The sequence below is a fragment of the Ambystoma mexicanum genome, chromosome 7q, assembly GCF_040938575.1.
Source record: "Ambystoma mexicanum isolate Mex_15411 chromosome 7q, UKY_AmexF1_1, whole genome shotgun sequence".
NCBI lineage: Eukaryota > Metazoa > Chordata > Amphibia > Caudata > Ambystomatidae > Ambystoma > Ambystoma mexicanum.
In genome coordinates, this window is record NC_090941.1 from 1,045,408,368 (window position 1) to 1,045,432,381 (window position 24,014).

At 47.6% G+C, this 24,014-nt stretch overlaps 1 protein-coding gene across 1 annotated transcript; it reads right to left on the reverse strand.

Annotated features, from left to right (window-relative positions):
- Nucleotides 1-14,555: 14,555 nt before the first annotated feature.
- LOC138528127 (olfactory receptor 51E2-like) lies at nucleotides 14,556-15,545 on the reverse strand. Its single transcript, XM_069639580.1, has one exon. The coding sequence runs from the start codon at nucleotides 15,543-15,545 to the stop codon at nucleotides 14,556-14,558; it is 990 nt and encodes a 329-aa protein (XP_069495681.1).
- Nucleotides 15,546-24,014: the final 8,469 nt, after the last annotated feature.

Here is a 24,014-nt window from a genome sequence, read left to right on the forward strand (position 1 = left end):
GTGCCTGCTGTATGCTGATTGCACCCCGATTTTAACAGATCTACATGAGAGATAGGAGGAAGGCAGAGAGGAGGAAGAATATGTAGGTGCAATGCAATGAGGCTTCATGTACTATTTGGTGGCTCGGTTGAGCCCCTCTTCCCTTGTTGTGGCCTACCAGTTTACGTGCTCCACCTGTCCTCTGGAGGTAGTTGGAAATTGCATGTGCTGTTTGATTGACAGTAAATTGTCCTTTGCCCCACAGTTGGACTAGTACATGAAAAATACACATTTTCACCTTTTGTAGCATTACACGGCCACGGTAGTGGCCGTGTAGTTATGTTTAAGTTGCTAATCCCATAGGAAGAGCACTTTTTGGGCGGCTTATAACTTCACTCTCCCTGGACGAATCCTCAACAAGCTTTGCAAAAAAAGTATATGGCCCACTCTGAATTTTTTTGTAAAGTTTGGTGAGGTTTGGTCCAGGGGGGGAAAAGTTACAGGGGAGTCCCAAAATGTCTTTTTTTCCCATATACTGAATGGGGGAAAAACTTTGCGCACAGCTACAGCTGAAACCGCTGGACGAATTGTCACCAAATTTGTGGCAGGAGGAGCGGCTTGGTCCCGAAAGCGTGCTTTTGTAAATTTGGTGAAAATCCGTCCAGTCGTTTTCTTTTTTAAACAATCAAAAAGTAGGTCTAAAAAAATTAGTGATATCTATGTCCGCTCAGCTGACACACGTCCCTGTTCGCTCTGCGGGCAAGATAATGATTGGCTAATCAGTCGCGTCATGTCCGCGGACATGTGATGCATTGTCTCATTGGATGGTGAAGAGCGTGAAGTGCATCAGATTGTTCCGATGCACAAGCCATCTTATATCCTTGTTTTGGTGTCCGCGGACATCTCCGCAAAAACACATTAATAAACACAACATTGCACTTGTTAAACTTATCAAATACTGTCTGGGAAGGTGAGGGTTGATGAGGATGGGATATGGCAGCAAGAAGCAAAAAAGTGGTGTTTTTTTGTCACAAAAGTCATACGGTACATTTGGAGGTGTTCCACAATATAATGTGCATAAAGTACAGGCGAAGGACTAATGTGTCTGTGTTAAAATGTATTTAAAATAATATTGGAGTCAGACTGCCGCCCTCTAGAGTTTGGCATCTGAGGCAGCCACCTGCAGTGTCTGATCGAAACAGCGGCCCTGCACGTGTATGAGAATACGAGTTCTCATCGATGCGTTGAGCCATGTTATTGCAAAGTGAGAATGTATTTAGATTCTGAGTGGTCACCAGCTTTGATTTTTTGGTTGCAAGATAAGGGAGCCCACGCATGGGACACAAAGTATAAGGTTCAATTGTTTTTTGACCTTGAGAGAAAGGGAATATTCCGCAAGGAATGCAGTGAGAGGAGGTTTGTAATAATGAACATTTGATAAGGTTATACATTCCAAAAGTGTGTAAGGAACATGTAAATTCAGTTCATGAAGAATCTTTGGTGCGAGCGCAGTGAGCGTTACGGTCTGACTTACGCTAAGAGAATGGAAAAGTTTGATTTTGACGACCGTATACTGGACCGAGCATTAACTTATTATTATCTGAAGATTCATTTTGGCAATGTAACACAAGTACTAAATTTCTGTGTGGTTGTCTTTTTTATGTGCTTATTGGGAGTGCAGGATCTAGGTGTATGTAGACTATCAATAGGTTCACCAAGGTTCAACGTTAATATTTCATTAAAATGTCATGTATGACCATATCAAATTGTGTATCAGTTTCCACGTTGTTTTTGTCTTTGTTCAGATTGTTTGATGTGTGTGCTAATCATTAGTTTAAACTCTATGCTGAATTACAAAGTCAATAGATATATTGTAAATAAAGTTTGGGTATTGACACACATTTTATGTTATGTTTTCTAAATAGCTACATGCTGGCTTACTGCGATTGCCATAAATTCCATATGCCAGCTGATGGCTTCTTCAATCAGCAGGTGCACGTCGTTGTCAACGGTTGGATCACAGTGACTGTTTTTTGGGACGATCGCCCAGGGCCAATGTGCCCGTACGCTGCACTAGCGATTAGGAGTAACATATCATCCTTTATGGTGGTCTAGGCCCAGGTTGATGCAGAAGCCATGGAATTCACTGTGCGACCCGAGCAGTTCCTTTATCGAAAACAAAGACTTTGTGTATGGAAAAAGAATAACGTGTGCCTCACGATTAACATTTTGGATCACGAGCGAAGAAACAAATTTGCAATTTGATTGAATATGGTAATAGTCGGATGTTCTCAGAGAGTTTATTGTGAAATAAAAGTACTTTACAAATTGTACAGTATTAATGTTTTCTTTTAAAGAACGGTTTAATATTTTGAATTGTGACGTGCTGTGTTGTTAGTCGATGTGTGTTAATTTTCGGCTTCTGCGTCACGTCACGTAGGTGATTATGTGAGCGTTTGGCTACGCTGAAGAGGGACGTACCGAGAAAGGTGTAGAATATCACTAGGGTTGGTGATGTGAGGGTCAGGGGTGGAGCATATGATTTAGTGACGTCAGGGCAGTTTACCTTAGGCAGATGCAGCAATGGATAAGAATAGCACAAGATGGACAAGCCCTGCTGCCAGATTTCGTATGTTTTTCAAAGAGGAAAAATGAGGTAAGGTGAATTGGAAATGTTTGCGATAGATCAATGTATGTATAAAAATACATGGTCGAACCCTCGGGACAATAATATTCTCTGAGCATTGCACTTGTGAAACTTATGAAATAATGTTTGGGGAGGTGAGGGGTGATGATGAAGGGTGGGATATTTCTGACGTGATTTCGAATTAGTTTACAAAGTTTGTTGGGCTTTTGTGCAGAGCTTATATGACTATTATATGTGCATTCATTTGACAGTTTTGAAAAAAGAAAACGTGGGTGGATTTCCAGCAAATTTGCGTAAGGCTCATTGGCAAGGATCGAAAAGCATGGTTTTGCAAATGTGGCAGTGTTTTCTTATTTGACCAGGGTCATAATGTAGTTAAAAAAAATAGCGGTATACCTTTAGTGACTGAGGGGTAGGTTGTAGCCATGGGCAGTGGTCAGAATGTCGGGGTCATGGTATAAGGTAATGATCCGGACAATGTGGCTACTGGCCATGACCAGAAGGGACAAAACATAGGATTAAAGTGGCCATGTCCATCGGGAACTGGCTTTGTGGTAAAGTTATTCGAAATTAGGATAGAATTGAAAGGGAAGAAAAATGTGCTTGTGGTAATATGGTCACAGGGTTTTTGTTTTTGCCTTTTGCAGGATGCCATGGAAAGCGAGGAGGGGCCCTGTATGGAACCCCTGCCTTCCCTTTCCATGGTGGCCATCTTGGAAACAGATTTTCCTTCCTATACGAGGACACCAAAGGCGTCCCGGTGTAGGACGAAAAATCCTCTTTTTTAGCAGCACGGGTTATCGCTTTGGAAACCTCGGCTGCTAATGGCCTTCATCCCCCATTTCAGGGCCTGGAATGGGGGCTAATGGTCCAGAGACCTTGTTATCCACCCTCGCTTCGCTTAGGCTGATAAGTTGGGCTGCTGGGCCGGTATCCACCGTTCCAGTCCGTGGAACGGAGGATGAACGTCCCAATAATCCCATTGGCATAACACAAAATGTAAATGTAAATGTTGGAAAATCTTATTGAGTCTATGTACTTTACTGAGAAATATAAAGTAGAGGGAGTCTATGCGTTTTTTTTTCGTTTTTTTTTTTTTTTTAACTGTGAAACGTGGTTCCTAAAGGAACATTTTTTTTTTGTGGGTGGATTTTTGTTTGGCAGGAGAGCTAAGAACGAAAGGTGGGGAGGGAAATGAGGGAAGAGGCACAAAACACTAATATGGAGGGGCAGGTGTGTTAAGAAGGATTTCTGAACTCTGACCTGGAGGGGCAGAGGTTCAGAAGGCCAACCTAGTTTCTTGGAACAGGGTAACCTCTGGACAAGCTAGACCAATCATTGTAGCTATGGCAGCCGGTCAAGACTAAGTCTCAAGAGGGGTGAGGGTGACTGAAAGCCCGCAATGAGCACACAAAGCAAGGACACTTACAAATTACTCCAGACAGGTGTTATATTAAAAATATAGACACATTTATTACAAGGCCTCTGTAACATAGACCATAGCAAAGAATCACAATAATACTAAAGTAAACCAATACATCACGATCAAAACAATATATATACAAGACCAAAGGGGGTCTAAGAGGTTAAAAGCACAAAATATGTAGACCACCTAGATGGGGAGGAAAACAGGCAGTGCAAGTAATCGTTAGACCCAGTTCAACATCAATAATACACCTAAGAGGCAGTCCAAGCCCTACGAAGAGAGGAGCCTTATGCTCAATAGTACATGCATGTGCTTGTGCCAATGGACAACACAGGGTCTCTAACAGCTCAGGAAGGTGGATTTGGCAATGAAGAACAAGTCCCCACTATTCAAGCAGGACCTCCACTTGAGGGCAGAGGCAGTTTGAGAGTGCGGGATGGAGTCGCTATTTCGTAATAGCTGTGGAAAGGAAAGGGGCCCTCACGGGCCACTTTGTGCATAGAAATGGGCTCCTGCGCAAGGAGCCAACCGTTAGGGTAAGGACTGCTCACCGGTCCCCGACGCAGGCAGACCCAAACTTCGCCAGTGCAGTCCACTTCATTGGCAGGTTCGAATGCGACAATCAGGACATCTCGGCAATGTGTAGTTTCCGAGATACAGCGGGGATTCCCAAACAGGACAGTGGTGATTTCTCCGCTCGGGGTGGAGGAATCAGCCCAATTCCACTGCAGCAGGCTTCAGAGTCAAGGGGGTCATAAATGCAGAAAACTTGCACAGGTCATTGCCACAGCAGGGCAACATGGTAACCGTGTTTACTCTTGTCCGGGCGCACTCATCTCACTTCAGACCTGGGAATGCCAAGTGTACGAAATTCAGTGTGAGGATGCCATGGACAAAGAGCAAGCAGTATACCACGTTTCGAGGGCCTCCTCAAAACTGCATCAGAAACAGAGCAAACATCCCATGTAAGCTGGTCAGCCCACTGGTTGGCCCAGGGACACTTCGGAAGAGGCTTACTTGCAGGGTTTGTTGAAGGTGCCGAGAATAGTTGATCCCACTATTCCAATGGGTCGAAGCGTCTTCACAGACCTTCTAGGACGATCAGATGCAGAGGGGTCTCACCAGACGACAGCGGGCTCAGGGTGCCAGACCTTCCAGCGGGTCACCAGCGGTTCCTCGACTCGGCTTCTTGTTGCAGGATACTTGGCTCCTTATCCTTTGTTTGTGTGAACTCAGGAGATTGACATGGTAGTGGTGTTTTCAGCCTCCTGTTATCCAAAGTTCCCTTCGCGCCAAAATGGAGAGGACCCAATGGGATATCTGCTCACAAATACTCACTCCACACGTGGATGTTACGCTCACCTGGTTCTCACAGGGGTGTCGATCGGGCCCGGACAGCTGCAGACTCCACCAACGTAATGCGTAGTGCAGAGATGACAGACTGGACTGGCCCTCCTAATCTCGTCTGCTTAATCCGTAGAAGTATTCTCCTGCAAGTGGAGAGAGGAGTTTAACCACCCGTGGATTCTAGCGATGGCACCCCGTTGTTCTCCCTACCAATCAGCTCTGACATTCCCTTTCAGTGATCTCACCTTATATTCTTGAAAGATGAGCTCTCCATCCTGCGTGGATTGCAGTGGCGCGTAGATACCAGTTACTTCACTGGTTCGAAGGGGTTGGGAGAGTTCCGGATGAGTATTGACTCTGAAAGTATACAGTTCATAGAGTTCAATATGTCCGATGTTCATTCTTGTCCCATTCCTATCTTATCTTGCAGCTGAGTCCGAGAGAAGTTGGTCTCATGGCAGCTGATGGCGTGCAGGTAAGAGTCTCTATTACCCGATGCTGTCCGGTAAAATAATGCATGAATTTGACGTGTTGTTTTCTCTCCGTTTACAGGTGCGGCGTATGAGGATGTGGAGAGTTAAAGAATAATGCCTCCGGTGGTAAATCAGATAAGTCTATGGTGGCAAAAGAGATTGTATTTGTTGGCTCTCTCGGCTCACCTTGTTGTTTCTTTTGTCCCCTAGGTGCCGGAGTTCGGCGAAGAAATGATGGAGGCAGCGCCGAATCGAAAGATGCTGTGAGGACTGGTGAGTATGGCGCGGCGCTGCAGCTGGCGATGCGACGCGTGCAGAAATAACTTCCTTTCCAGGTTCAGAGACGTGATGGATCCGGAATCAGGTGAGGAACTGAATAATGTTCGTTTTCTAACCTTGCCTCTTCTTTACTCTTCTTCTAGGAGCTCCGGATTCAAGATGGGCGTGGCTGGATGCTGACTTGCAGGCACGGTGAGCGTTACACTGCTGAGTGCAGAATAACGCAAAGCGTGTGCTGCTGTTCGGGCGTGGTTTAAATAGCCTCCAAAGTAGTCCCAGGTAAGAAGTTACCCAGAACCACACCCGAGTAAAAAATAGTCCCTGTAGTAAAATAGTCCCATCCAGGCCTCACATTGGCTTGGATTCATTTGCAGCATGGTCTGTAAGTAATGTGTATGAACCTGGCGCCTATGGCGCCAGGACTGAATTCTATTATGAGCCTGGTGCCTAAGCCGCCAGGACTGAACCCAGACAGCCCCCAGCCGGGGCTGCTGGGGTTTTAATAAATATCTGGATGCCTGCTCCCTGGGCTGATGGGCTTGATCTGGATGCCCAGGGGTAGGCATCATGACAGTGGACCAATCACGGGCCACGGTGGTCCCAGGCATTCAGGACACTCCAGACTCTCTGGCCCCCAGGATGTGTATTGGGAGCAGACATCCCAGCCCACATCGTGGAGGCACACACACAAGGCAGCAGAAGCCCGCGAAAGCATTGGTTTTCGCAGGTAAGTGAATGACCAAATAAGGACTGACCTGGGTCGGCTCGACCTGGAGAAGGTGAAGGGGAAGGTGAAGGGGCAAGATGGCCAAAGGACAGAACAAAGAACCTCGTGACATGGCCAAGTCTCCTACTACTGACTGTCTTAAGGGCATGTCAGTTTCCCCATAAAAAGTGAACGAAGCCCAGAGGAGTGCAGCTGAGGGCTGCGCTTCTCTGGCAAAGGTTAGATCAGGGTGTAAAACAGCAGCAAAAAGTTTGGGGGTTGACAAATGTAGGGAAAATTACATTCAAATATGAAATCTTTCCTAACAAGGTGGACAAGGGAAAATGTTGCGCGTGTGTTATTTCTAAGGTAGGGGGCAGTGTTTCTCATGCTCCTTGATTACAGAAGTGGTGGTGTCTCTTGGGGAGGAAGAATAGCCTTAGCTGATGCCATGTTAAGATAAATAGCAGTTTTGATAAAAGTATGTACTGTGTACTAGATTGTAAATGGATGAGTAGGAATAGGTGTTGGAGCAAGGGAAATGTTGAAGTTGAAAGTTCCTAGATCAGTACAAAATGTAGTTCCAAACTGTCCACGAAGCACAGATCTTATTGTGAAGTGCGTACGGGTTCTCGGACACGTCATGATGCTGTGCACCAGCATATGGTCATGTGGCATTGTCCGGAAGGTGTGCAATGAAGTCAGATGTTCGTAGACATTATGGTTAAGTTGTGCTAATAAAAACCTATGAAATTCAGTAAAAAAACTTTGTTAAAGGGACGTTATGGTTAAGTTGCGCTACTAAAAACCTATGAAATTCAGTGAACAAACTTTGTTAAAGGGACGTTATGGTTCCAAGTAAATCCTAAAAACCCCTGAAATTCGCCAATTATGGTAACCTAAGCACCCATAACTCGTGCAACCACCATGCACTGCTAAGACTAACACCCAGGACATCAAAGATGGCATCACAAATGTATATATATGTAGCCATCTACTAACTAGATAAAGTTCATGTAAATATTCACGTTCAGGCTGTGATCTTCTCTAGAATTCAGTATTGTTTGTCGATCTATTTGGGCATTGGCAAGAAACTACTAACCAAGCTCGAAGCAGGCCAAAATCGTGAGGTGTGAATAAGTTAGACTGCCATTTGTGGAACGACCTTCCGATTTGCACTTCCTTACAAATTATTAATTTTATTCTGAAACTGCATCTATAATCTTTTTATATTGCTATGAGATCAAAGACAGACTGGCAAAGGAATCCCATGGGGTGTTCTAAGTGTTTCCATAATTGCCTTGAAACTGGCTCTCCGTTGATACTTTTGCAATTAATACATCTCTTTGCTACTACTACTGCATTCAACAGTATGGGGTGATGCTCCACTGAAAGTAACAATTCTGCCACTCACATTTGCTTTGTCTGTCAAAATATTACAGACAACAGTCTATGCCTCTCCTTTTGTGTTAGAGGACCTTTCAGACCCCCTATTTGCATGGGTTCCCCGGACTCTACTCCTTTGGAAGGAGTTGGCGGTTTGGAAAATACTCGAGCATCAAACTTGGAACGATCGGCCTTCCTGTTCTGCAGTCTGTGATCTATTTGAACGACTAAGTATATATAGTCCGAAAAATCTTGTGGGGGATTCACTACTTGGGCTAACACATCTTTGAGCTCTCCACGTAGACCTCTATAAAACAGCGTAATCCTTTTGTCCTCAGGCCATTGAGTTTCCACTATCAGTCTGTTGAAAGACGCAATATAAGCCAAAAGGTCTGGATTACCTTGTTGCAACGAAAGAAGCTCATTGTCCAAGGCCTGCCCCTGTGAATGTCTTGCGAACAGTTTTTCCATACTGAGCTGAAAAGCTTGAAAATCATGGAGGACCGGATCATCTTAATTTACTAGAGGGATCGACCAGTCTGCCGCATTGCCACTAAGGTACGAAAGCACGAAAGCTACTTTAGCTTGATCAGTTGGAAAGGCTGCTGGCCGGCATAAGAAATGCAACCGGCACTGATTGATAAATACTGCAAACCTATTTGGGTCACCAGAAAATCGTTCGGTCGGAGCCAGAGGTACATTCCCAGGTAGGTTGATCTGCACTGGATTCATAGAGGATGTAGAAGGAAGATTTCCCCCAGATGCGGGTAACGGGGTCTGTTCGGCTTGTGACTGTAGCAATTGTCTAGCGAGATCATCTGTTCGCTCCTTGGAAATAATCAGTTCCCTTCTTAGAGCGTTCGTTTCCTGACGGGCTGCATGCACTTCTGCCCTTAGTTCCCCAAGTAACTGGGCTAGCTGGTCGGTATCCGAGGTTTCCATAGCGCCTGGACGGGAGTTTTGTGGTTGGCTTTGCGTTCTGTAACGCTCACCTGATTCCCGTAGAGGCGCCGGTCTTGACTGGGCGTATACCGTATCTTCAAAGGTGATGTGTAACACACGGGTGGCTCTTTGGGATGGACCTCTGTGCTCTGTATGTCTGACTTGAAGGGTAAGATGTCTTAGGTAAGTGAACGCCGTGCTCTCCATCTGCCTCGGGGCAGGGTGCTGTAACCAGTTTCTTCACTGGATAAGGGGAGCAGGCCTCTTGACTTCAGAGGACTGCTGTCCGTCGTTTACGGCACGAACGGTAAGTTTCGAGTAATTCTAATGTCTTTAAAGTCTTTAGTAATGATGTTTCTTGTTTTGCAGGGTTCCGGCGATGGCGGATGACGGGCTGAAGTGAGTTGAAGATGGAGCCCGTGTGATGAATAGAAGCGCCTGGAAGCACGTAAGTAAGCGCTTGTTGCCTGCTTCACGATGCGCTCCAACTGTCTTTTTATTTTGCAGGTACAAGTTCGGAGCGGCTGCAGGGTGCCGGAATACCCACTGGGTTAGATGTGGAAAGGAGTAATGGCACGTGAGTATTAAAGTTCCCCAATGTCTTTAAACGCACCTTGTTTTGTCTTTCAGATGCGGGATGCAGCGCCGAAGGCCTCCGGAGCGTGCGAAGAGTTGGTAAGCTTTTGTCTTTCAGATGCCGGAATGCAGTGTGAAGACCTCCGGAGCGCACGAAAAGTAGGTAAGCCTTTGTCTTTCAGATGCCGGAATGCAGCGCGAGGCGTTGGTGACAGCCGATGGACCAGGTAAGTGAAGAGCTGTCACTGAAGACCGTAATGCTAACCTGTTCTTTCTTGTCTTTATAGGTGTTGCTGAAGACTGGATTCAGGATGGTAAGCCTTTTTCCTTAGGCCCATGATCAGATGCAGAAGACACGATGAGCGTTCTGCTGCAGAGGATGCAGAATAACGCAAAGCAAGATTCATCCATCGGGTGTGGTTTAAATAGCCTCCTGTAGTGCTTAGGTGTCTCCTTCCACAGCCACGCCTAGGTAAGAAAAGAGTTCCTGCTTTCCAGAAGAGTTCCAGTGTTCTGAATCTAGGGAGTGGCTCCTGCCCTACCCAACAGGAAAAGTAGTTCCAAACAGAAGAGGATCAGAGGCTCAACTGGCAGGCAAGTAAGCAGCATGGTCTGCTGCAGGTAAGTCCACCCAAGCATTATGAGCCCGGCGCTTCCAGCGCTGGGACTGGGCATATTTATGAGCCTGGTGCCACTGGCGCCAGGACTGGGTCCAAAAGGTCCCAATTGGGACTGGTTGGCACTCGGAACCTGGGTTATGGATCTGCTTCCAAGGGAGTTGGGAAAACCCTGACCTTTTGGAAGCAGAGATCATGACAGCCACAGAGATGTTGGTCCACCACATGGACTCCCATTAGACATCAGCTATAGAGATAATCCCATTGCTCACAACCAATATACTCAGGTGAAAACATATTTTACCAAGAGCATGGCTCCCATCCACCAGAGTGTTACTAATGCATGTAAAAACTATGTGTAAAAGGTGTACATATCCTCCTTGATCTATCTGCCGTTTTTGATACAGTACACCACAACATTCAGATACAAAGGTTTAAATCTCAGATATACAATTTTGGTGCTGGCTGGAATTCTACCTAAAAGCTAGACGTCAGATGGTTCAGTTGAGCAGTGTTCTCTCTGCTAGCAGCTACCTAGCCAATGGTGTTCTACAAGGCTCTACACTGCCATCCCTTTTTTAATGGGTATGCCTCCTTTGGTGAAAATATTTGAAAGCTGCGGGTTTGAGTGCAAGCCGTATGCTGACGACACTTCGATTTTAGCAGATCTGCATGGGAGATAGAAGGCAGGTGGAGAGGTGGGGAATATCAAGGTTCAATGCAATGTTGGATGAGAGATAACTTCCTGACTTCCTGAGGCTAAATGTACTATTTGGTGGCTCGGTTGAGGCCCCTATTCCCTTCTTAGTGGCCTACCAGTTTAGGTGCTCCACCTGTACTGTGGAGGTAGTTGGATATGTGCATGTGCTGTTTGTTTGAAAGTAAATTGTCCTTTGCCCCACAGTTGTACTGGTTCATGAAAAATGCAAATGATCACCTTTTGTAGCATATATATATATATATATATGTATGTATCTTGAGGCTGTGTTTCAACAGTCCGAGTGAGAGGCACTCCCCCGTTCCTTAGGAAATCAACAGGCAATCAATTTTCTTTTGGAAAAAATATCCTCTTTATTTTGCAGGCCATGCACAGCACATGACTGTCAATAAAAACCACCTAAAATGCGGTGCTCCATAATGTATGGCTTAATCTGAAGCGTTTCGTGGTTACCTCACCGCTTGTTCACGACAAGTGATCCATACAAACAACACAGTTTAAAAACACCCCATGTTACAGGAAGTTTGCCATAGAGAGAGGACTGAGTGGGCCACAATTTTGGATCGGCCATTTTGAAACGGGCTCAACCAATCAATGTCTCTTCATGTTACATTTTACATTTTCATTTGGAAACCTATTTCACATATAAGAAGATAATATTCTTGCCATTTAAAATCAGTTAACATAAAAACAGAAACAAACAGAAAGTGCAATGTGCAAACAATTCCTTAAAGTGCATAGTGCATTACCCATTTTTAATATATTTGGGTGGGAACATTCCCTGTGCAAGCTTTGCAAAATTAAAGTGCAAAATGGTATTTATAAAATGCATTGTGCTGTTGTTTCTGTATGTAAAGTGCTTAGTGCAACTATACTTCGTTTTTAAGGGCATTGTTTTCATAGGTCTTGTGGGATATTTCTAATTTGTCCCCATCTGTAAAATCTAAATGTAACAGATTACATATATTCCAAATAAGAATAGCCCGTTTCATAATCCGTGCTGATACCTATCTTTTCCAATTACCGATAATAAACATCTTATGGTATTCAACCGGAAAACATAGAGGCATAAAATAATGTCACTTCAAAGTTTTTCATTTACTAAATTCGAAGGACATAATAACTGTATTTAATGGACCTCGATTCCAATTCAACGTTTTGGATTCTATTAGAATCACTGTTTCAGTCATTGTTATATATATATATGTGTAGCTATCTACTAACTAGATGAAGATCATGTAAATATACACGTTCAGACTGCTATCTTCTCTAGAACTCAGTATTGTTCGTCGATTGATTTAGGCATTGGCAAGAAACTGCTTACCAGGCTCGAAGCAGTCCAAAATCGTGAGGAGTGAATAATCTTTGAGCTGAAAAAATGCGAGCTCATTTCATTGGCTTATAATTCACTGGACTGGATAATGATAGAAGACCAAATCCAAATCTGAGTTCTTACACAAATCTGGATAATAACACAGGGATTGGGACCTAAATATTTGTATAACATTGTTCAGATATATATGCCCTCCCCCGAAAGCTTATGTCCAGTGTGAAAGGTTTTTGAAGGTGGCCAAACAATCCTCGACTCGATATGTCAGCAAAGTGATGTGTACGTTAGACTGCCATTTGTGGAACGACCTTCCAATTTGTATTAAAATAAGTGCTTCTTTACAAATTTAACATTTTTGTCTGAAACTGCATTTATCGTCTTTTTATATTGTTAACTATGAGATCAAAGATCCTGCGCAGGGAATCTTATGGGGTTTTCTATAATTGCCTTGAAACGGACTCTCCATTGATATGTTTGCAATTAATACATAATTTTGCTACTACATTTAAGAATATGGGGTGATTTTCCAGGTTCTGACAGGTGGAGTGCTGACATCGACTGAAAGTTACAATTCTGCCACCCACATTTGCTTTGTCTGTCAAACTATTACGAACACCAGTCTATTCCTCTCATGATTCATTGAGGAAGACTCATTTTGCAAGTTATTAAATTGATCATATTGCAATGTACCATGCAACAATGCAAATCACATGTTTTTTGAATTTTTTAGGTTTTATATAGCGCTTTTTGCCAAAGCTCTTCACAAAAAACCATCAACAGTACAATAAAATCAGCATAAACAATTGTGTTCGAAATCAGCCAGTAGCAATCAGACAGGAGACTGAAGTAGGTGACATTTTAAGGAGGAGCGAAACATAGAATAGGACGATATAGAACGGAGGGATAGAGGAAGGAGGTTCCAGTGGAGAGGGGCCAGCAGTTGAAAAGATCGAAAGCGAGATTCTGCACAAGGGGCATGAGGAACAGTAAGTAAGAAGAGTCCAGCAGAGCGGAGAGGCCGAGAAGGAGAATAAAATGAGAGAAGAGAAGCGAGATAATCGGGAGCAAGACCATAAAGAGATTTGTCATACTAAACAGAGGAAATTGAAATTAAACTGAGAATGAAAGGAGAGTAAATTGAAATTAAGCTGAGAATGAAAGGAGAGACATCCAAGAGAGTCAAGAGAAGAGGAGAAAGAGTCATGATGGGAAAGTAAGCAAAGTGAGCGAAAGGAGGAATGATAGATTGATTTAAGAGGGGCTAGGCAAGAGCAAGGAAGACCAAAAAGTAGAACAGAATAGTAGAAAAGTCGAGGAAACCAAGAGCTTAGTGGCATGAAAAGTGAGAAAGGGGTGAATTTTGCGAATATTAAAGAGGGGAAAATGACAGGCGCGAGAGGTGAGTGAGATATGATGGCTGAAGAAGAAATTAGAGTTAAGGTAAAGACCGAGATTGCGGACAGTAGGAGAAATCACCAAGGTTGAGGGGGGAAAGAGAATAGAAGAAGGAGGAGAGGGAGATGAAAGAGTATAAGCGGGAAAGAAAATAACTTCTGTCTTTCCGGAATTTAATGTAAGAAAATGGGAAGTCATCCATGACTTAATAGCAGTAAGACAGGAAGAGAGGGTAGAGTGGATGTCAGGTGTGAAGGATAACAAAGAGAGAAAGAGCCAAGTGTCACCCGCATAAAAGTGATGTAGCAACTAATGTATCTGCTAACGAAACTCATTGAAAATGATGTCCATCTATGCATTCTCTCTCTGTGGACATGTATGTATAAAGTACTAAATAGAAAGCCTGTGACTTCCTCCCCTACCCATCATGGTTTTCTTGAACTATGATGCACCCTATTTTTGATACTAGTGTATCCCACACTTTGTATTGAAAAGGCACCCTGTGTAAGCAGGAAAGGCATTTCTGCAACTTTCATCAAAAAATTGTTCTCTTCAACCACAATAAACAGATGGTAGAGCAGTGACCATGGGCTACAAGCACAAAGATAAACAACATTCTACATGTTTCCAAATCTCTACAAGGCCTGGCTGTACTAATAAAGGGCTATTCTCATTGCATGCAGACATATATAATGTTTAGTAGTGAAATATACCTTCTTGTTTTACCTAAGGTTTTAAACTGTTTTCTGTTCTGTCATAACATGGCAGATTAAACTCAGCACCTTAATCCGGATCTGTTGTGTTCGTATCCCGTACACTAGAGGATTCACCATGGGAGGAATAAGAATGTAGATGTTGGCCACAAGTATATGTATATAAGGTATGATACTGTGGTTAAACCTTTGTATGAAGACTGTAGTCAAAATCGGAATAAAAAACACCACCATCACACAGACATGGGACACACAAGTGCTCAGTGCCTTCCAACACTCTCCCCAAGTGGACAGTCTAGAGACAGCCCTCAAAATCATGATGTAGGAGAAGATTATAAATGCTATATCCTGAGCCGCGTTCAAGAGAGAGATACTCAAGCCGTAGATGATGTTGACTGTGATGTCCGAGAAAGACAGTTTTGCAACGGACATATGCTCACAGTAGGTGTGGGCGATGGTGTTACTTTCAGAATAGGATAACCTCTTAACAAGATATGGGTACGGGGCGAAATATAGGGCACTTTTGAAGAGGTAGGCCAACCCTAGTTTGCCTGTCCGTTGATTGCTTAGGATTGATGTATACCTGAGGGGATTGGTGATAGCAACGTAGCGATCCAGGGCCATCAAAGCAAGAACTCCAGATTCAAAGGAAGTAAAGACATGAGCTATATACATCTGGATGAGGCAGGAATTCAGATAAATCTCCCTTGAACTGAACCAAAATATTCCCAATGCTTTTGGCAAGACCGAGTTTATAATAATTAGATCAGCTCCAGCCAGCATGCACAGGAAAATAAACATTGGACAGTGGAGGCGTTCTTCTGTTTTTATAATGAATATAATTAGAGTGTTCCCAAAAACTGCAATAATGTACATAATACAAAAAGGGATGGAGATCCAGACGTGTGCGTATTCGAGTCCTGGAAGGCCAATCAGAATAAATGTTGGAATTTGGTATCCAGTATTGTTCAATGCAGACACGTGTTCCAGCAAATTCTTATCAGACGTCATATCAGGCGGTAACAAAACAGTATTCTTCTCCTGCATAAAATACACAAATGCTAATAAGATTTAACAAATATCCAAGCATTTCATGAAATAGGCACAATCAATAATGTAGGGTGTCATAGGTTAATGTATGGGACTATATTTAGACACTTTAATTGAAACAGTAGAGAAAGGAAAATATATGATTGTCAGTATTCAATTTACATTTCCCCTATTTTAATCACACTATTTATAGCCCAAACCCACACACTCCGAAATCTACATCCCCTTTAATGGATCTAATTTTAGTTCTGTGTAATGCCTTTGTTAGAATTGTATATATTTTTAAAAAATGTAATTCGTATTCGAGAGATACACAGGGTAATTCATAGAATTTCGCAGAAAAGTGTCGCAAGCGGCTGGCGCAGAGTGTCCGCGTGCGATTGTCTGCGCCAGGCACGTGCGCTAAAACCGATTTCCGCGCACAGCGTATTCATGGATTTTAGGCTCCCAAACCAGCCGTGGCGCAGAGTATCGCAGCGACCCTGCAGCAGCGCCAGTAACGCCCCCAAGAACGCCCTCGCGCAAGGAAAAGCCATCAAAATCGCTAAATCATCGCAAAGGGCTGCGCTAACCCTGGACCAGTTTACAGGGCTGCCAAACAAGGAACGCAAAGCGGGTAACATGCATATCAGGGGTACGCGTGAAGTTATACACGCGATTAGCCAGGGTGCCAGGGTACGTGTATTTCAGGGGTGCGCGGGAAGTTCAACACGCGATAGTCCAGGGAACGTGTATTACAGGGGTACGCGGGAAGTTCAACACGCGATAGTCCAGGGAACGTGAATTACAGGGGTACACGGGAAGTTCAACACGCGATTGTCCAGGGAACGTCTATTACAGGGGTACGCGGGAAGTCTTACATGCGATTAGCCAGGGCACGTGTAATACAGGGGTACGCGGGAATTATCACACGCGATTTGGCAGGGTACGTGAATTACAGGGGTGCGTGGGAATTCTCACACGCGATTTGGCTTGGTACGTGTATTACAGGGGTGCGTGGGAAGTTACACACGCGATTAGGCTGGGTGGGTCCTCACAGGTGTTCCCTGTACACCCTCCACGGCCCCTGCAGGCAGCCCACAAAACAGGGGACTACCCTGCACACCTGCTCATGTCACCCACCACCCCCACCCCCCACCATCCAGGGGCACCCTCCACCAGGCCCCCACTCATGTCTCCCACCACCCCCACCCCACCAGTCACCAGGGGCAGCCTCCACCAGGCCCCCACTCATGTCTCCCACCACCCCCACCCCCCAGCAGTGCAGGGGCACCCTCCACCAGGCCCCCACTCATGTCCCCTATCACCCCCACCCCCCCAGTCACCAGGGGCACCCTCCACCAGGCCCAAACTCATGTCTCCCACCACCCCCACCCCCCCAGTCACCAGGGGCACCCTCCACCAGGCCCCCACTCATGTCTCCCACCACCCCCACCCCCCAGCAGTGCAGGGGCACCCTCCACCAGGCCCCCACTCATGTCCCCTATCACCCCACCCCCCCAGTCACCAGGGGCAGCCTCCACCAGGCCCCCACTCATGTCTCCCACCACCCCCACCCCCCAGCAGTGCAGGGGCACCCTCCACCAGGCCCCCACTCATGTCCCCTATCACCCCCACCCCCCCAGTCACCAGGGGCAGCCCCCACCAGGCCCCCACTCATGTCTCCCACCACCCCCACCCCCCCAGTCACCAGGGGCAGCCTCCACCAGGCCCCCACTCATTCCCGACTCATGTCTCCCACCACCCCCACCCCCCAGCACTGTGGGGCACCTGCCAGCAGGCCCCAACCCATGTCACCCACCACCCCCACCCCCCAGCAGTGCAGGGGCATCCTCCACCAGGCCCACACTCATGTCCCCTATCACCCCCACCCCCCCGCCACCAGGGGCACCCTCCACCAGGCCCCCACTCATGTCTCCCAGCGTGCTACGTGTATTTCAGGGGTGCGCGGGAAGTTCCACTCGCGAATAGCCTGGGCGCGTGTATTTCAGGGGTGCGCGGGAAGTTCCACTCGCGAATAGCCTGGGCGCGTGTATTTCAGGGGTGCGCGGGAAGTTCCACACGCGAATAGCCTGGGCGCATGCATTTCAGGGGTGCGCGGGAAGTTTTACACGCGACTTCAGCAGGGTACGTGTATTTCAGGGGTGCGCGGGAATTCTCACACGCGATTTGGCTTGGTACGTGTATTACAGGGGTGCGTGGGAAGTTACACACGCGATTAGGCTGGGTGGGTCCTCACAGGTGCTCCCTGTACACCCTCCACGGCCCCTGCAGGCAGCCCACAAAACAGGGGACTACCCTGCACACCTGCTCATGTCACCCACCACCCCCACCCCCCACCATCCAGGGGCACCCTCCACCAGGCCCCCACTCATGTCCCCTATCACCCCCACCCCCCCAGTCACCAGGGGCAGCCTCCACCAGGCCCCCACTCATGTCTCCCACCACCCCCACCCCCCCCAGTCACCAGGGGCAGCCCCCACCAGGCCCCCACTCATGTCCCCTATCACCCCCACCCCCCAGTCACCAGGGGCAGCCTCCACCAGGCCCCCACTCATGTCTCCCACCACCCCCACCCCCCAGCAGTGCAGGGGCAGCCTCCACCAGGCCCCCACTCATGTCTCCCACCACCCCTACCCCCCAGCAGTGCAGGGACAGCAGGCAGTCAGGCAGCAGCAGGTGGGAGCGTGCTCGGGCTCTGGGGGGCAGTAGTTCGGCCTTCCGGGCAGGAGCGTGATATTCCGTGTGCGTACGCATGGCCAGCTTGGTACGGAGTGATTTTGCACGTGAAAATCCTGCACGTCAGCGTGAAAACTGAGGAAAGGCCCTCAGCGCGTAAGCGCGTCTGTGACATGACCCGCACAGGTGTTTCCCACACAGCACGTGATGACAGAGCACACGTGGAAAGACTGCACGTCAGAGTGTAATCGCGTGTGATTGGTGGAAATGGCCATACACGCAGAAGTGACAAAGCGTGTGATTGGTGGAAATGGCCCTACACGCAGAAGTGACAAAGCGTGTAATTGGTGGAAATGGCCCTACACGCAGAAGTGACAAAGCATGTAATAGGTGGAAATGGCCCTAGCGCGTACACGCCGCGTAAGTGACGCTGGACGTGTGGGCCTGTATAAAAGGTACGTGTAGAACACGTTTTCCTTGTACGTGCTTTTCGTGGAGAGCGAGTGGGTGAATTCTGTACTTCTTGTCGTTTCACACGCGATTTACTTCACGGCGTTTCAAGTTCGTATTCCCTGTTACCTCTGACAGCTTTTTCTCTTTTTTCTCTTTTACTGGTTTACCTGGGCCTGTTCCCTCAAACAGTGTTCCCTTCTACTGTTGTCCTGTCTCCTCAGACAGCGTACAAATCTTCTTTTGGCGGGGGTGTTGCCAACCAAACGTGCTCCTTTTACACGCTCGTTTACCAGGCAGACGGTGAGTCACGCACGTATCTAACATCTGTGCTTGCCCCGTGTGTAGCCTACCCCTTCAGAGGTCATTCTAGGCTGCGTGTGACACGCATACGTTCATTCTTGTGTTACTGGGTGCCACAGCGTAGTGCAGGTTTTTCTTTCTGCACACGTGGTCTAGGAGGGGTTGCGTGCACGTCATCTCCCTTTTTTGGGCCTCCTGTGCGTTGCGTGACCCGTCATCTTTCCCCAGGGGTTACATTCAGCCTTGCTAGAGCACTAGGGTACAATTACCATCTGGTACCCAACCCCTTTGACCCCCAATTGCCCAGGACAATAGTCTACATCCACTCCCATACGCACATTAACATCAGTGCCATGGCTGGGAGGCGAGGATTCCGTAAGGGTGGCAAAGGTGGAAGAGCCACAAGTGGTGGCCGTGGTGGATCCGGTAGGGGACGTGGTCGTAACTTGCAGGGTGAGCCTGTCCCCCCATGTGTGGAGGACCAGTCACGGGCACCCATAATCCCCCCTCCCCCCCTCCCATTGAGGCTGATGTGGCTGACACCATCCATGCTCAGCCCTTGTTGGACCAGCCCATTGTGGCACCAGACCTGGCTGACTCCATGGCTGACTTCCAGGTCAGCAGGGCTACGACACGTGCGCTGGTGCACGTTGATGCCATCATGCCACGTGGATCTGGGGCAGCAAGGTCATCTGCTGCACCAAGGAGGCAGGGCGGAGAGGCTGCAGGGGCAGCTGCGGCTCCATCCACCCCAGCCCTCACACACCCAGCCAGGACAGTGTCGGTCCTAGTCCATGCTGCTGACATTCCCCCTGACACCATCACACTAGAGCCAATGCCTGCACCAACTCCCATGCTGAGTGTGCAATCCCACACTCCTGATACAGAGTCCACCAGGGCTCCTGCCCCTAGTGTCCAGAGCGGCGCAGGACACTCAGGATCACCACCACCTTCCAAGCGGAAGAGGAAGAGTGCTCGTCCGGCACAGGCTGATGCCCCAGACACGGCTACACAGTCCGGCCCGTCCAGGAAGCCCAGCTTCACGGATGACGAACTGAATGCACTTGTCGAGTATGTGTCCGGACATCACAACGAGATGGTCATTGTTGCAGGATCCAAGACCACATCTGCACAACGCCAGGCACACTGGCAGACCGTTGCGGACATCGTAAGTGCCCTTGGAATCGTGAGGCGCACAGCCAATGATTGCTATAAGCGCTGGAATGACCTAAAGCGCAGGGCAAAGAGTAAGCTGGCCTCAAGTCATGCCGCAACTCTAGTGACTGGAGGTGGGTCTCCAGTAGTAGACACGGAACTCACTCCACATGAGTCAGTCGCTGGGACCTACGTCACGGAGGAACAGATCCAAGGCGTGGGAGATCTGGCTGATTACGAGGCATTGTCCGGTGAGTGCACATGCATGTGTGTGTCATCCATGTGCATGGTGTGTGTGTGAGGGCTTCTGTTTGTGTGCCAGGTGAGAGTGTGTGCGCCTGAGTCGTATGGGTCAGCCATGTGCTTCATGCAATACTTCCTGCGCAGCTGCATTTGGCCATAGCAGTATCCCTTCTGCCAACAGTAGACATCTAGCCCAACTGCACGCCAGTTGCCCTTGAAGTGTCACCTTGCCACAACATTGTTGCTTATTTTTCACTGTTCATTCAGTCAGATTGTTTGCATTCCCCCACTTTTACTAGCCATGTCGCTGTCCACTAGTCACATGTCTGACATGGCTATGGTGAAGTGGAGTGACTTTGTTACCTGGATATCATTTGTACACACATGTCCCTGTGCAATTGGACCATTTCAGACTGGCAGCTCCAGGTGAAAAATCTGACCTATTAGAATTAGAAAAGCAATTACATGCGGGAACTGGACTGAATGAATAGGTGCTGCCCTCCTCTCCATCTTCACTCAATAGCAATGGTACATGCCATCTGTGTGATGGCATGTGTGTTTCACCTGGCAATCACAGGCCAATGTGTGATGCCACTGCCAGGCAGCATGCACAAAATGGCCCTCATTACGACCCTGGCGGAATACGAAAAACGATGGCGGAAATGTAATACCGCCATCGAATACCGCCCGTTGCGATTATGACCCGTCACCGTAAAGTACGATGCGATTAGCGACACCGTAATGAACGCCAACGCTAACTGCACCAAGTACGCGCACGCGCGCCGTGCAAAACCGCAATATCCGCCATGGCGCAACGGTACGCGAATGCTGACCCCAGCGGACATTCACCTAACGCCATCAAGCATGGTGGAAAGTACCATTCCGCCATGGCGAGAACTACGGCATCGCGAACCAACCGTAATGGCCCTACTGAGTGCCTGTACTCCACTCCCTGGCCACATTGCACAACTCCTCGATGGCGCAATGCAGTCACACCATGCAACCAGTGAAATGTACAAGTCACCCATGCATGCCAACGAACAAATGCATGCAGGGGCCCCAAGTGCCCTGTGAGTGGCCATCCCCAATTGGCAACACACCATTGCCGTACTGATGCAGCACAGGCATCTGAAGGTGCAAGTACATCAAAATGAACTGAAAATTCCATGACACAAAACAACAACAGTCCCCCATCGCTTGCCACCAGTGTAAACCAACAGTCAAAGCAGTAACCTGAGGGAGACTGCACCAGCCCTGTACACATGGCAGTAGTCAAACCAACCATCAGCATAAGCACGTACCACACAACTGTACCCAGAAGCCGGAACCCAATGCAGAACACCTCACAATACATCGCGCCACAAATCGGAATATGCCACATTACTAGCAAAGAATAACGCTACACGGTTAATATCTGAATATAAATTTAATGCACATCAAAATCACCAAGGCCATACAGCCATTTGAGCATAAGCTCACAAATGATCAGCATTACTGTGGGCTGCATCCGCAATAAATGACCAGCTTCCCCATGTGTGACGCCCTGTACCTCCATGGCACACAGGGGCTACATCCACGTCCAAAAAGGCAACATGGAAGCGCCTAGGACCGCAGGCCCGTCCCATGAAGTAGGCACTAGTCCAGCTGGAAGCTAGGTATGCTGCACCTAGCCACTAGTACTGCGTAAGGGCATGTGGGCCATTGGCGATCGTCCCATAAGATCGTAATGGTGCTCCACTGATTAACTCGAAGCTGCAGGTGTCGACTGTAGAAGCCATCTGCAGGAGTGGCGTACAGATGGCAGCGGCAGAAGGGGAGGAGATACCTGTCACCCAAATGAAAAAAAATATAGTATGGGCATCCGAACTTCATATGTATTACTCACTACATTCAACACACCAAACCTACAACCATATGCATGCTAGCCCACTCATAAGGATCAATTGCACTCAAAATTCACTTTCGAATCATTACGACACAAATCGAGGTGAATACACTATTTCAAACGAGTGTCTGTGTGCATGCGCCTGTCAGAACAGGATCCATCAGATGGGATCATCAACGTGCATAGACACAAGTGATTGAAGGCGCGCCGAGACAGGGAGGGTTCAACAAGGGCAGACAGACGATGGTCCCACTATGGCAGCCTTGCATCACATAGCGCAGGGGAAAGGGATACATTCCAAATAGCCATGTACATGGCCGACTCCCAATTAAAACATCTTCCCATGCATCCATTCATCATTCCCTCATCCCGTAATGAAAACGCCTGAATATTCACTCACATCACATTCGAAATTTCCATTGAGTCTGTGCGTAATGCAGCCTTCAAAATCCACTGTGCTCCTGCCCGGATTCCTTGTGTAGTGAAGTCACATGTATTTGGGAACGTCCTGCCTTATCGTCCACTACGCTATAGCGCATCCCATTCAAATCATATCATTCATTGCATTCCCGTCATGGGCCCTGTCCCAAGGACATTCAACAATAGAACGTTACATTTCCAGTCAGACCTGTGGGCGTCTCCACGCCGCTAGTTGAAAACCGAAAGCGCTGTCCTTCGAATTCCTAATTTGCAACATCACGTTGAAAAGGCATCTGTGAACGCTTGTATTCACAAATACATCTATGCAGTGCGTCTGTGTGTGAAAATGGTAACTGCCCTCAATCACTGATGGGACTCCCCACCGTCGGTGAACCTCGGTACAGTGCTGCATGAGGGTCTACCGTTGATCGAGCACTACATTCCACTGACCCTTCACAAGTCTGCTCGCGAATGCAAATATCGTATGTGCAACAATGGGACCATAGCAGAATCAACATATAAACCAATATTCCACAGCCTTCGGGATTAAGAACATGAATGCAAATGCAAGATGCCATGCGTCGAATTGCAGCGTCGTGTGCGGGACGTGCTTGCACGAAAGGCATTGCAGCTGACACAGGTGGAATGAATCACCACAGGTGAAGGCTATACAGCCTGAAAACACATACATTGCATACCCAAACCCCTCCCACAACCACACCCACTCCAGAATGCTACCGGCAGGACTAGCGATGTTGGGCCTGGGGGACCTGATTGCACTGCAAGTACTCCAACTTCAAGAAGAAGACGAACGCCAACGACTGCAACAACCGGCCGCACAGAGGAGACGCAGGAGGAGGAGGAGGAGGGCAAGGCATGGCCAGCAAGCCCCACCAGCACAGCCACTACCACCACGCAGGCAGCCCGCAATCCCACGCCTCAGAGCTAATCCGTTCAACCTCACAGCTGAGCAGATCCACACCCTCTACCGTTTGGACCGGGACACCATAACCGCCATTGTCGACATGACACACGCTGACCTTGTCAGCATGATAGATAGCCCAACCGCCATCCCACCCCTACTGAAGGTGGTGTCTGTACTCCACTTCCTGGCCACAGGCACCTACCAGCACACAGTCGGACAGTTGCATGGCATTTCACAGCCCCTATTCTCACGGACACTATTCCAAGTGCTTGATGCCCTCCTGAAGCACTCAGACGACTACATCACTTTACCACGCTCGGAGCAGGAGCTTACAAACACAAAAGTGGGATTCCATGCACTTGGCGGCATA